The 14,423-nt window shown below is 31.7% G+C and overlaps 1 protein-coding gene across 2 annotated transcripts in view; it reads right to left on the minus strand.

The window, feature by feature from the left end:
• LOC129952202 (23 kDa integral membrane protein-like) overlaps positions 1-9,075 on the minus strand; it is a 28,576-nt gene extending 19,501 nt beyond the window's left edge. Inside the window, exons 1-2 of one of the 2 annotated variants that reach the window (XM_056064681.1) lie at positions 8,922-9,075; positions 8,540-8,634 (exon numbers count right to left, since the gene is read on the minus strand). In XM_056064681.1, coding sequence (XP_055920656.1) covers positions 8,540-8,599 — 60 coding nt within the window. In that variant the 5' untranslated portion in view covers positions 8,600-8,634; positions 8,922-9,075. The remainder of the gene's footprint in view (positions 1-8,539; positions 8,635-8,921) is intronic. The other variant, XM_056064680.1, reaches the window with a different exon arrangement.
• Positions 9,076-14,423: the final 5,348 nt, after the last annotated feature.

A 14,423-nucleotide genomic window follows, 5' to 3' on the forward strand; every position in this document is an offset into this window, starting at 1 on the left:
GAATCATTTCTTGTAAGGGAAAACGAATTATTTTTTAATTCAGCTTTGACAGGTCGCTAGGAAAATGTTTTGGAATTTCTCATGTTCTGTTAATGAAATGTAAGATTTTACCTCTTTTAAGGCGAAGTTGCGTTATTTATACCTGGCCCTATTAGAAGCGCAATAACACCCTTTATTGGATACATATTTTTTTTCAGAGAAATGTTTATTTTTACCAAAAAGTAAACATTTGGCAAACAGGGACTCATATAGATATTGGGGTCATTGGAAAACCCACGAACTTTATGAAAAAGAAGGATAAAATAAAAACAAGGTATGTTTTTTCAAACTGTGCGAAAAAGTGTCTGGATCGCGAAAAACTTGTGCTATAAATGTGATGTTATTTTCAAATCAATATCTAGTTTGGTTTTTAATATTAGAGAGTAAGCTATTCTGAGTTTTACAGTTTTTGAAAAACAGTAATTTTTGCTTTTTAAATAAATATATTTTTAAAGGTTTGTAAGTGTAACATTTTAGCGGTGACGTGGATTTTTTCAAAAAAAAATTTCAATTAGGAAAAAATTTGTAATTTCTCCCAGAAATGTCTAGTTACACCAGCAACAGTGATGTACCATCTATAAGTAAAAGGAAGCGAGGATAAAGGAGAAAACATATATATAAACCCAAACGTTACACCGCTTACGCGGTGAGCCCTACAAAAGCATTAGAACAGGAAGGGTAATGGATGGAAAATCTAAGCGTTCTCCATTTTTGTTTTGCGAATCCAGTAGTGCAATTTATCGGCTCTCATCACTTGTGGCGGCGGGCAGAACACCTGTAGATCAGCGTGGGAAACATGATGTACGTGCAAACAAGTTACCTAACAGCGTGCTATGAACGATCACATACGATTCTTTCCCTTAAAAGAATCACACTACAGAAGCAAGCATATTCAGTATTTGGAGGCATCACTGAATATCAAGATAATGTATGAACTTTTCTGCCCAAGTATCCTGAACACACCGATGTCGTGAAGTACGATTTTTATCGGAAGCACTTCCATACTAATTACTCGTACAGATTTGGGCGGCCACAGATTGACGTCTGTTCAACATGCGAGGGACTAAGTACAAAAATGAATTGTGCAGGACTAAGTGATATTGCTAAACGCGAGGCGGCCGCAGAAAAAATGATTCATTCGGACAAAAAAGTTTTACAATAAACAACAAGAAGTATGCTGGCTTTATGTGGTGAAAGAGAAGATGTTTGAACCATTGTGTTTGACTATATGCAGAACCTGCCTTTGGCGAAGATTCCAGTGCAAGAAATGTTTTATTTGCGAAAACTGTGGCTCTATGTATTTTGCGTCCATGATATGAAGACGAACACTGCGGATTTTTATACGTACCATTAGGCATAGCAAAGCGAGGACCTGATGAAGTGTTTTCAATGACAGATATTTTTAATGATAGCTATAAACGACCTGTAAAAAAAATTCCAATGTTTTTTTTCAATGATCAAAACCAATGAAAGCTATAACTGGTGCCTAAGGCGTTTATAGCTATCATTTAAAATGTCTGTCATTGAAAAAAAATCCTGATTGAAAACTGCCGACAAATGTTTGCTGACAGAAATCTGTCATTGGTTTTGTGTGAAATTGGAACACAAATCAGTGGAACTATTCGTTTCACTTTTGAACATAAAAGTCCAGGAAAATGAATGCCCGTCAATGCATTACACTTTTTTTTATAACAAAAACTCTTTGTGTGATTTTCGATCGATTAGTATATAATTTACATTTCTAATCGAGAGAAACACCGTCAATTATTATCGATTCATACATTTTCCTGGATTGATTTCAATGATAGCTATAACTGACGTGTTAAGGGGCCGGTTAAAGCTTTCAGTAAAATTTGAAACAGGAGGAATCTGAAATGTTTTACTGATGAGCATTTATAGCAATCAGTAAATTTACGTCATTAAATGTTGTGTTCTTTCGATCATAACATCGAGCTTCGCGCCTAACACAATTTGTTTACCTACTATTGCTTTCATCAGTAAAATTTTAAATGATGTGATCGGAATAGTAAAAAAAATTGGAACACCAACAATAAAACGAAATGGATTTTTTTTTGGCTTTTGGCAGTCAGCTGTTCATTAAAATAAAATCTCATCATTAAAAATATTAAAATTGATTGATAAATTAAATAAAACTTTAATTTTTTTTTTTTTGAAAAAAAAAATACTTGAATATAGGATTCATATTATTGCATCAATCTTTTGTTAGAAATAATCTGTAACATGTTCAAAAACTTAAAACAAACATTTATGCTATAACCGGCCCCTTAATGAGAAATAATCTAATATTATGTACGGATCCGGTACAGTTAGTACCACTAAAGTAGACTATTCTAATACGTCTACATTGTGAAACGTAAAGAGTAAGGCTCAGAGCTCAGACTGAATTTTTTAAATGCTTTTAAATTTAAACGAAATTGGTAGAAAAATGTGTAACACTTAAAATGATTACCATTTGAATAAAGTTCAGTTAAATCTGTTCAAATATGAACGTTGAAAATGCACAAAGGCACTATCGGTTTCAAGTAAAACAGGCTGTATCTATGTATGTATGTACTTCTTCTTATTAAATGTGTCAAACTGTTTTAAACATGACACGTTATAATATGCATATGTGACTCAAAAATGTCGGTCATGCAAAACTGTTTCCCTTTAGATAAGCCAATGAGATACGACACCCAGTTCTACAGCTATGACACTATTATTTTTGAGGTGAGTACCTGTGTAATATTCTTTTTTTTATTATTTTTAATCTTTAATTACAGAAGTAGCAACTCGTATGTATGTACCTAGTTGTTAAAAGCAGAAATTTGTTTCGTCAGTTTTCTTCCATTAAAACTCTTCGTATTGTACTAGGTACTTGTTGTTTATGGGTCATTTCCAAGGTATTTATGATGGCGCAACAAAAGAACCCTAGCTGTGTATCCAGGGAAAACAAGGAACACGAATGACTGTTATTTATCATTTCGTTGAGTAATAATATAAAATATTTAAAGCCAAAATTCTGTGTGAATTACTTACCTATGTATGTCCTTACTGGCCATGAAATTCGTTTTAACAAGATAAGAGTGAAATAATTTTTAAGTTTGGAATTATTTCAAATACGATCAGGTTTTTATAATTACGCTAGTTTCAGACAGATAGATTTGTTTAAAAGTATCAACTTGAAAATAGGTTTTTCGGTGGGAAAATGTTCACACTGGATTTTTTGTATAATAATTTTATTCTATTAATCAACGAAATAATAAACAAGAGTCTATTTATGAAAAAAAGAAACACTATTTTATTTTTGAATCCCTTGTTTTGCCTGTAAGGGTAATTAAATAGAAACTACAGTGAAATCTCTCATTCAAGGAGGTGGTTATTTGATGCATATATGGGACACATTTTATCAACAATAGCTTTGTCTCTTTCTACTCTGTTATACATTTTACCTCATTCAAGATAATTTAAGCATACACAATAATCATCTTATTGATATTAAAGTGTCAGAGTAGTTGTAATTTTGTTAAGTGTAAAATTTATGAAAACGGCTCGTAACAAATATCCCACAGATTATAAAAAGAAGATAATTGCGGATTAAAATGCAGGTCAATCGGTGACCAGTATAGCAAAAAAAACGCGATTCACCATTCCGTCGTTTCGCGAATAATAAGCCGATTTCAATTCAGGGTACTTGGAAACCAAACAGCGTGGTGGAAGACCAAAAAAAAAACACTATACGTTCTAACAGGCCTATTCAGCTATTTATCGGAGGGAATTTTTCTTGAATTTTCACTAATCATTATTCTGCTATTCATTCCAAGTGAATCTGTGTATGTCGGTAACATCGGTGATACTCCACGGTATTCTTCTATTCCCGTGAAAGCATTCATTCTATACAATTCAGATCTGCATATAAAATGCAGGTGATTTTTCATTTGATGTCTGGTTTGTTTATTTTTGTAAGCAAAATGTAAGTGAAAACTAAGTTATTACTAAATTTAGAATATTTGTTTTATAAATAAAAGAATATTAACATTTTTAGGGGAAGGAATAAACTTAATTTTTGTATGAATCAAAACAATTTATCCAACATTCCCAAGATTTTTACATGAACAGCTGTTTATTTGAATGTCAAATTGGTCTGGGATAATGTAGTTCACCCGATGGATAGCAGAATGCAAAGACAGTGTGAAAGGGAATCGAATGGGTGAATCGAATTTACGATCCACGTGAATAGCAGAATAGGGCTGTAACACTAACCGGCTGGTTAAAAAAGAACCTTTTATTTCGGCAACAACAAAATGAAGTGAACTAGTCTTGTCACAGGACAGTAGGACTGTCCAACGAACGCTTGTGGACGCTGGTTTCTATTCGTACAAAACTCTTAGGAAACCATTTATCTCCAAGAAAAACGAACGGGCGAGGCCCGCCCTTGCAAAGGCGCACGAAGGCTGGACTGTTTCTAAATGGAATACAGTGTTATTCTCGGATGAGTCCAAGTTTAATTTGCAGGGTTCCGATGGAAAAAGGCAAGTTCGCAGGCCTAAATGCCAAAGATAAAAACCACGTTTCACAAGAAGAACAATAAAACACGGAGGAGAAAGTATTATGGTCTGGGGAAGTTTTTCTAGTGCTGGAGTCGGTCCAATTCATAGCACAGAAGGCATGATCGCTTTATGTATAAAGACATCCTTTAGAACATCATGCCGCCACACGCGGAAGAAGTGATGCCGTTAAAGTGGATATTTCAAAATGACAATGATTCAAAACACACGGCTAAGATGGTGCAAAATTGTTTTTTGGAAAATAAAATCAACGTTTTAAAGTGGCCAGCTCAGTCCTCTGATCTTAATCCCATAGAGAATCTATGGAACATAGTAGATTCTTCAAGTTTCGTTGTTTGCTCAGACACAAATTGCTTGGAAAAGTCTCCTCCAGGAAATCATAAGGAACTTAATAGAGTCAATGCCTCGTAGATGTGAAGTAGTTATTAAAAGTAATGGTTACGCAACGAAATATTAAAAAACAAGTACTTTCAAGAACAGAATATAATTATTTGCTTTAGTTTTGTAGCTATTATTTTCAATAAATTGTTAAATATTTTGTTATATTTTCTAATGGTGTGTAAATAATGTACATATATTTTGTTTGTAATACAAGAGCTAAGCTAACCATTCATTCATATTCATTAAAGTTTTGAAACTTATTTAAAGAAATTGTAACCCAATGATATTAAGTGCTATTTGTCCGACACTGTATATCTTGTCCACCAGTCTTATGAATTCTTTAACGTTTAATATCGACGAAGTTATGAAGGTACTCGGTATTAAGTTTTGAAAGTGAGTGCATAAAGGGCTGTGCTGTATTACCAACATCAAAATTCAACTAGGTATAAATAAAAACCGTTTCTCAGAACGGATGCTACTGGATACATACAGTGGTGGACACGAATTCAGCACATTGAAAAGAGTACAAGTATTTTTCTATTTTTAATTCTTTATTACTTACAAGTAACGGTAATGATCTACATACATATATAAAAAAAATAAAAAAAGTTAATTATTCATGGCAAAAGGAAAATGGTGCTCAAAGGAAAAAAGAAGTCTGATATTGAAAATGAAGTCAAAAGGGCGGACGGTAACAGACATTTCTAAGTTAGAATGCTTCAGGAAGCTGGTTTATAATGCCCTTAGTCATTTGGAGTGATTGAAAACGTTAAACAAAACCCCCGGGATAGACAGAAGATAGAATTATTTATAGGTTATCGACCAAGGATCCGTTTAAGACCTCTAGTGCCATTCGAAGCGAACTTTCTACGTACTATGGAGTAAATGTTTCCTCAAGGACCATAAGACGCCGATTAAATGAAAACAATTTACGTGGGTGCTTTGTTTGGAGAAAACCGCTTGTATCTAGGTTTGCCAAAGCTCAACTAGATAAACTAATTAGTTTTTGAAAAAACGTGTTTTGGAGCCGATGGCGTCCAAAAAACAGGGAATATGATCCAAGGTACACCATTAAGATGGTGAAACACGATGAAGGCAACGTTATAGCCTCGGCTGCTTTTTCATGGCACGGCGTTAGTCCCATCGTAAAAATTGACACCAAAATGGACCAGAACGTGTACAGAGATATCCTGTTGGATCATATGATACCCTAAGCAGAAGACGATTTGACGTTATTATGGCGCTTCATGGACGAGTAAGTGTGCCTTAGAGGTGAATAAAATCGACGTTTTGAAGTGGCCAGTACAATCACCCGATCTTAACGCGATCGAAAATTTGCGGAATGCTGTGGAATATCACATTGAGCAGAAAAATAACAACCAATTTAACACAATTGTGGCAGGAGATTCAAAATGCTTGGTATGCAATTGCAAAGGATTTGGTTGAAAGTTTGCCAAGAAGAATTGCTTCTGACTGCAAAATAAAGGTTTTCTTACCAAATACTAAGAAAAACTTAGATATGATAATGGTAAGTAAAATTTTATCAAGGAGCTGTTGAAGGGACTAAATTCGTGACCAGGCGAAAAATTGATGTTTCTACATTCCGTACTTTTTTCTTCTTACAGATGTTAAACATATTTGATGAAGTAGGTACTATGAAAACATAGTGCTATGTATATGTGTAATGTAAATAAAATATGACTAATTTCATAACAAAAAAAAATTGATAATTAAATGGTTTGTTTTTTCTTTAACAAGTGTGCTAAATTCTTGTCAACCACTGTATGTATCTAGCTTTGGTATCTACCAAAAGAAACTCAATTTTAACATGTTTGCAATTTTATAGAAATACCTACAAGAATGTGGAGTTGAATGTAAAGTAATGTTTTAAAAAGAACTAATAAATTCAGGTAGGCAGGCAGGAAATAAAATAAATTTGTAACTGCATTTATAGTATAGGATTAATGAGCTTGCGAAAAGAGGGATTTTATCATATACATACATATCTGTTTATGTAAAGACTATATATATATACATATACAACTTATTTGCAGAAATTCTTACTGTGTTGATGCAAACAAATTAAACAGCTGCAGTCAAGCAATAATAGTTGACTAATAGCAAATAACGAGTACGAGCACGAGGAGGTATGAGTATTCTCTACAATTATCAATTATTGTTTGTTTTTTTCACTTCCCACACATCCCGTTTCACTTTAATTTTTTGAATCATGTGTACAAATACGGAGAAATCTATTGTTTGGAACTCGCACGTATTTATTGTACCCACATTATATCAAACTTTAGATATAAAATAATCGAAATAAGCTACAATTGTTTAATACATTTTTGTTCAATACCCTATTCCACGTTCATGGAATAAAACTGATGCGATGGTTACAAAGGTAGATCTCTTATTTTTGTAAACCGGAAATAGCAGTCCTCCGACTTAGAATTAAAAATACCCATTAGATTTACTTTAAAATTTAAAATCTTTTTGTTTCCATAAGTATATAGGTACATATTGGTATATACCTATACATATGTAGGCATTTGACCAAAAAACTATATATGCTTCTCAGTAAAAAATATATAAATTCTTCGGCATTTTAACTAATATTTAAGTTTAACTACAAAACGCGACATCTTCACCACTATCGAGGTAACAGGTATCCGAACGGAGATGAAGTTCCTTCTATTTGTACAAAATGTAAACATTTTGTATTATTATTTTACGGATGCCTTAATCGCAGAAACATTTTAATAATTTTTAATGTACCTAGATAGGTTAAAAACGTCAAACTCCAACAACAATGCATATATTTTTGTTTCCGATGGCAAATCACTGCAAAAATATTTATTCTCCCGATTCGATTACCAAGAAAACACAAAATCTTCCGATGGGAAAAATATTTTAATCGGATACCTCAATAGGGGTGAATGGTAGGTAATTTAAAAGCAACAACTTCACATCGAATCCCCATATCTCTTATACATCAATAAAGTTTCGCTGTTGCTTCTGGATACATCAACGCATACAACTAGCGACTTGAAATTTGCAACGCAATACAAAATTCCAAAAGAACCAGAAATTATTTTCAGTACTAACAAGAACAACAAAATGTATTGCACCCTATATATCTCATGGAAATTACATTATACAAAGGAAAATCAAGAAATCTACCCTTGTCAGACGAATAGTGTGTTTTTTGTTTCTATTAAAAATACCTAGTTGCAAAATGAATGAAGCATCTCTATATACTTCTGATAAATAGGTGTTTAATTTTGAAGAATGAGTTGTAGTTAAACAAACAAAATTTAAAATTTCATCTTTTCCAAGGTCATTAAATAATATAAAAGTTACAATCTCCAGCAGCCCAGAGAATGAAGCACATAGGAAGGTAGATAGCTATAGGTAATCTTATATGATAAACACCAATAGCAAGATTCTTGAGGAGGAATTGAATAATTTGGGATGACATCATCTTCCATATGAATCATTGTCAATTGAGATAAATTTAAGAAAATTAAATTAAAATAAAATGGACTTACCGAACATAATGTGTTGAAGAGGAATAAAATATATTTCACCATCGATGTTCCGCAATCCATTTCGAAAATAAGTAATTTTCAATTTATCTTTAAACCTACGATTTTTCAAAAAAAAAAACAAATATTAAAACTTAAAAAAAAAAATGGTCACATTGAACCGCGTGGTAAGAACAAACAAAGCACTTAAAATTGTATTGTTTTCTAAAATTTTAGTTATTTAAATAAATAATTGAAAAAGTTCATCTGGTATACCGCAGAGAAAATAAATAAAGTGTTTGTGTTTTCGAAATTTTAATGCAGCTAAAAATACATTGTTATTTTTTCTTTTCAAAAAACTATTTGTTTTTTTTCTACCGAAACAAAGCACATCGGTTGAACTTACACAAAATTTCACACTTCTCTTAAGTTTCAACAACCACTTCCACTTCGACGTTCAAAATATAACTGAATACTATAAAATCTAAAACCTGATGTCGAAGCAAAAGAAACTGGTTCCTTCCAAGAAGTGGCAGTGGCAGCGGCAGCGCTGCAAAACGAAAGTGTCCCAGTCTCACAGTCAGAGCTCAGAGACAACACAAAGCCATAGACATTGCTATACATACATAAGGGAGCTATATAGTATATATCCTTTCCTGTTCATTTTAAGCATCCAATATTACAGTTGTGGTCGTATAATTAGATCATTTAAATTAGAGTTACCTTATATTTGTTTAAAAAAAAATTATTTGTTGGAAAGTAAATGGTTTTGTTCAACTTTCCATTACCGCAGCACGAATTTCGACACGCGGTTTTTACTTGTGACATATAGGAACTAAATGTCAAGCTTTGCATTCGTGCAAAATTTCGAACTCGACATTTTAATCAAACATGATATTACGATCGTAGAGAAGTCGAAAAAGTGGGTCCCGCGATTCCGTCCGGTCTGTTTTGTATGCCTGTCCACGCTTCTACAGCCTAAACCATTGGGTCGATTGAGTTCAAACTTGGAAGTTAAGGTTTTGAGCAGATTCGCGTTAGACATTTTTAACTTCCCATAGGAAGTTATTGTAATGGGTCCGATTTTTCAAATGAAAATTTTGACATTTCTCGGCGTTTCAAGGACCCTAGAGTCAAGATTTTTAGAAAGATGTCTGTGCGTGCGTGGGTACATGCGTTCGTACGTCGCGCTGTTTTTTTCGTTGTCCATAGCTCAAGAACCAGAAGGGATATCGACTTCAAATAAATTTTGTTATACAGATAATAAGGCAGAAAAATGCAGAAAGAGCTCTCAAGAAAATTCCGTTGGTGGTTTTTTTTTAACATAGCAGTTTGAAAATAAGGTGCAAATTTTGGTTAACCCTAAATATCTTACGAAACAAAAATGCTAGAGACTTGAATTAAATTTTATAACTATATTAACTGTAACGTGATACCAAACAAGTATATTTTTTGGAAAAAATTCTCACCTCCAAAATTTTAAGACAAAAATATGATTTCATCTCCAAAACAATTTTGTGCAACGAAGAATAATGTTTTTGGCATCTGATAAAATTTTGAGAAAAATCGAATTGACAGTTTTTTTTTTATAAAAAATAAAAATCCAAAAAAACATTACTCAAAACTGGTAAAAATTGAATATCGATTCAAATATCTTTTCAAAAACTTAAAATTTGGGCTTCAATCTTATTTTATCTTATAAGAAATATTGTTTTCAACATTCTGAAAAATGTTGAGAAAAATCGAATTGACAGTTTTTTTTACAAAAAATAAAAACCTAAAAAAAATTAATAAAAATTTATTTTCGACTCAAATATCTTTTCAAAACTTTGAGATATTGGCTTTAATTTACTTTTATCTATCAAAAAATATCAGTAACATTTTTAAGAAAATCGAATTGACAGTTTTTTTTTACAAAAAATTAAAAACCGGATAAAAATTAACAAAAGTTGGTAAAAAATGATTTTCGACTCAAATATCTTTCCAAAAATTTGAGATAATAGCTTCTTATTTATTTCTACCTATAATAAATATTGGTCTAACACTAGGATAAAGTTTGAGAAAAATCGAATTGACAGTTTTTTTTTTACAAAAAATAAAAACTTAAAAAAAAATGTATAAAATTTAGTAAAAATTGATTTTCGACTCAAATATATTTTCAAAAATTGTAGGTATTGGCTTCAAATTAATTATATCTTATAAGAAATATTGTTTTCAACATTCAGTAAAATTTTGAAAAAAATCGAATTGACAGTTTTTGTACAAAAAATTAAAAAACCGAAAAAAAATTAACAAAAGTTGGTAAAAATTGATTTTCGACTCAAATAGCTTTTCAAAAATTAAAAATATTGGCTTCAAACTTATTTTATTTCACAGAGTGGCCCCATACACCTTTTGTGGCCGAAAAAATAAAATTCGAATTTTTTCAAAAACAAACCGATAGATTTTTTTTTTAAATTTTCTCTAAAATTTGGTTTTTTAACTTGGCTTCTTTTAATAAGAAAAACATATTTTTGTATTGCTCAGGAAAGGCACCGCTCATAGAACTGTTATTTTGTTTTTTTAATTTTCTCAGCAACTTATGAATTGATTTCAATAATTTTTTTTTAATAAGATCTTATATCGCCTTAACAATATTTGATTATCAAAAGTGCAATTTTTTATTGTTTGGATTTTTAAAAAAATGTTGATTTTTTTTTCAAAATCAGTTATCTCAAAAACGGGTCAACATTTTTTCACGAAATTCAAATGTAGAGCGTACATTTACAATCACTAAGTAACTGCATACCAAACATATTTTTTGAACAAAAAGGAAAAAATGTATATACATATATATAAATAATTAAAAAAAAACGATTTTCAAAAAATATATTGAAAAATCAAGGGTTTTTTAATTTATAAAATGGCATTTAAATTTTTGAAGGCAAACTTATTTTGAATCTTAAAATAATGTTTTTCTTTTTATTATTACAACTGTGCATGAGCCCGAAAGAGCGCATTATTTTGACAAAATTTTATATGCATTCTTATCTTTTATACAAATTAATGCATTTGGTACACATTTATCTATTTTTATAACTATAACTATTTTAAAGTTTCTATCAAGAAGTATTGTCTTGGTACCTTTGTATGATTTTAAAATATTATTCTTTAAGACTAAGGTTGTTTCTCACATACTTTACTTAGTACAAGTTTAAGAAACGGGCCAGAAAGAGGATATGTATTTTCTATTAAAATCACTTTGTCAACGTATTATACCAGTACAGGTGTTAATTACAACCTCTACAACTATTGCTTACGTGTCACTTCATAACCAAAATTTAAAACGCATAAAAGCCTGACTGTAAACAACACACGAATAGCAATTCCTTGTACTTGTTCGTGTTCTAGTTTCTTTTAAAATTTAACGAAAAAATAAACTGATCGGAATAATTCCATGTTTAAGCTGAAATATTGTAGGAAAGAAGGAGAGTAATTGGATTGTAGTAAGCACCTTCTACTACCAATAACATTCCTTCATTATCATCATTAAAATATCTTTATCTATCTATCTACATAAAGCTGAGCACGCCAATCAACTATTCTTTATCCGTTTTAGACACACAACCAATAGGCGATTGCCTTACAATTTAAACATACGTGTTCTGCCTCTTTCTTATCTTTAGATAATTTATTTTCCATCCTGGTTCTTCTAATATGAAATTAAAATAACGCTTTATAAAAGAAAAGGCTTTGAACGAACTAGTTGAATACACAAACAATTGTTTTCGTTAAGTACGGTTACAAATATTTTTCATTTCCAAGTATGCGTTGTGGCTTGGGGTGAATCGCGCGGTTTTTTTTTTTTTAAATTAAATGACATTTATATCTTTCAAGACAAACTTATTTAACAGGTATATTTTTAAACCTTATAAAGGTACTTTTTTAAAAAGACTCTTTGCATACAGGAGCAATTCGTGCGACCCAGTCGTGCATTTAATTTTTTTATTTGATAGATATGTTTTATTTATTATTATTATAAATAAATAATAATAATTGCTTTTTTTGTTTGGAGATTTTTTTGATTTTACTGCTGAAATGCAAAAAGTACTTTGCATATACCCAAACACGCACCCACCCCAAATCCTATAGTGATTCCAAGCAGGGGGTTGCAGGAGGGCAGCTTTAGCAGCAGTTTTAGGCTCAAAAAAGTGTGGTTAAGACTGAAAAAGAAAATATTTTTTTCTATGACTTAAAGGTGCTTCCTCACCTTAATATTTAAAACAGGTTCCTTTTCGACCCCTACCCAACTTTTAAAAAAATCTGAAGGAAATTTCTGCTGCGGTAATGGAAAGTCGCCCCAATGTTTTAATTAAATTGTTCAAGTAATTTAATTCTGGAGTATTCAAAGTTCATATATTTGTAAACACAATTTAACATTAAAACGAAGCTTGTAAATTGATGTTCAATTGGGTTTTAAGACTGCATCTGTATATAACAGGTGATCCATTTTGCGGTTTCAAAACTATAGGTCGAGATCGACATCTGCCAAACTAGGCTATATATTAAATCAATTTTTATTTTCAGTTTAAAGTCTTACAATTACAAAAATGGATAAATTAACTATCGCACAACGCATACAAATTATTGTTCAAACCTACTATAAAAATGGTGATTCTGCCACAGCCATATATCGTGCTTTAAGAGAAGATTACTCGTATGGTTTACATAATCCTCCAACTACGCAAGCAAATGGCAAAATTGTGAAGAAATTTGAAGAGACTGGATTGGTTACAGATATTGTGCTTCATCGTTTCGCTCGTACCAGGAGTTAGGACTGTTTTACGGTACATTATGGCGTATTTTGCATTTGGATCTACACCTACATTCATATAAAGTCCAGCTTACACAACAAGTGAAGCCAGCTGACTATTCACAATGTCGTTAATACATCGAAAGGGTGCTTGAACAACAGGTGGTGGACGTTGATTTTCAAACACAATTTTCTTCATCGACGAAGCACATTTTTCACTCTGTGGGTAAGCTAATAAACCAAATTTTCGAATTTGGTGTTTTGAGAATCCTCAAATAATTGAAGAGAGGCTATTATACATCCAAATAAAGTCACTCTTTGGTGCGCTCCTTGGTCCGGAGGTGTGATTAGATCTTAATTCTTCGACAACGACGATGGAGCGACTCTCGTCATCAATGCGGAGCGTAATTGTTATATGATTACTGACTTGTTTTTTTGCCTGCTATTGAAGGATTCGACTTGGAGAATATGTGGTTTCAACAACATGCCATACAGCTCGAGCGAATATGGCTTTATTGTAACAGACATTTCCTGCTCGCATAATTTCTCCCCGTGCGAGGTAAAACATCACAAACCTAAAACCATCACTGTTTGCTGATTTACTTACGGGCTTTTATTATTTATAAACACTGAATTTAAATTCGTCACTCCAAACAATTTTCTAAAAACATGGGATTATGTGAAGATGTCGTCGCCCGAAACGAGGTCTTTGATAAATATTTACCTTTAAGGTTTTTATTCTTGAAACAATCGTTCGTTTGAAAAAAAATATGATTATTTAGGCAATAAAAAACAAGATATGGCGTTTAAAAATGAATAATAATTTTTACCAAAAAACCTTCAAAAGGACAAGCATAGATTCAAAAGCTAATTATAGCTATCATTAGTTTTCATAATTGAAACCAATAAATAAAGCTATAAAAGTTTGACAAGTCGTTTATAGCTTCAATTAAAAATGTATGTCATCGAACTAATTTTCTGATTGAAATCTACCGAAAAATGTTTACCGACAGAAATCAGTAATTGGAACACAATCAGTGGAATGCATTGTTTTGCTTTTGAACAGAAAAACTATCAGCTATTCAGGAAAATGAATTTCCGTCCGGAAAATAGAAA

The sequence above is a fragment of the Eupeodes corollae genome, chromosome 3 (genome assembly GCF_945859685.1).
Source record: "Eupeodes corollae chromosome 3, idEupCoro1.1, whole genome shotgun sequence".
Classification (NCBI taxonomy): Eukaryota; Metazoa; Arthropoda; class Insecta; order Diptera; family Syrphidae; genus Eupeodes; species Eupeodes corollae.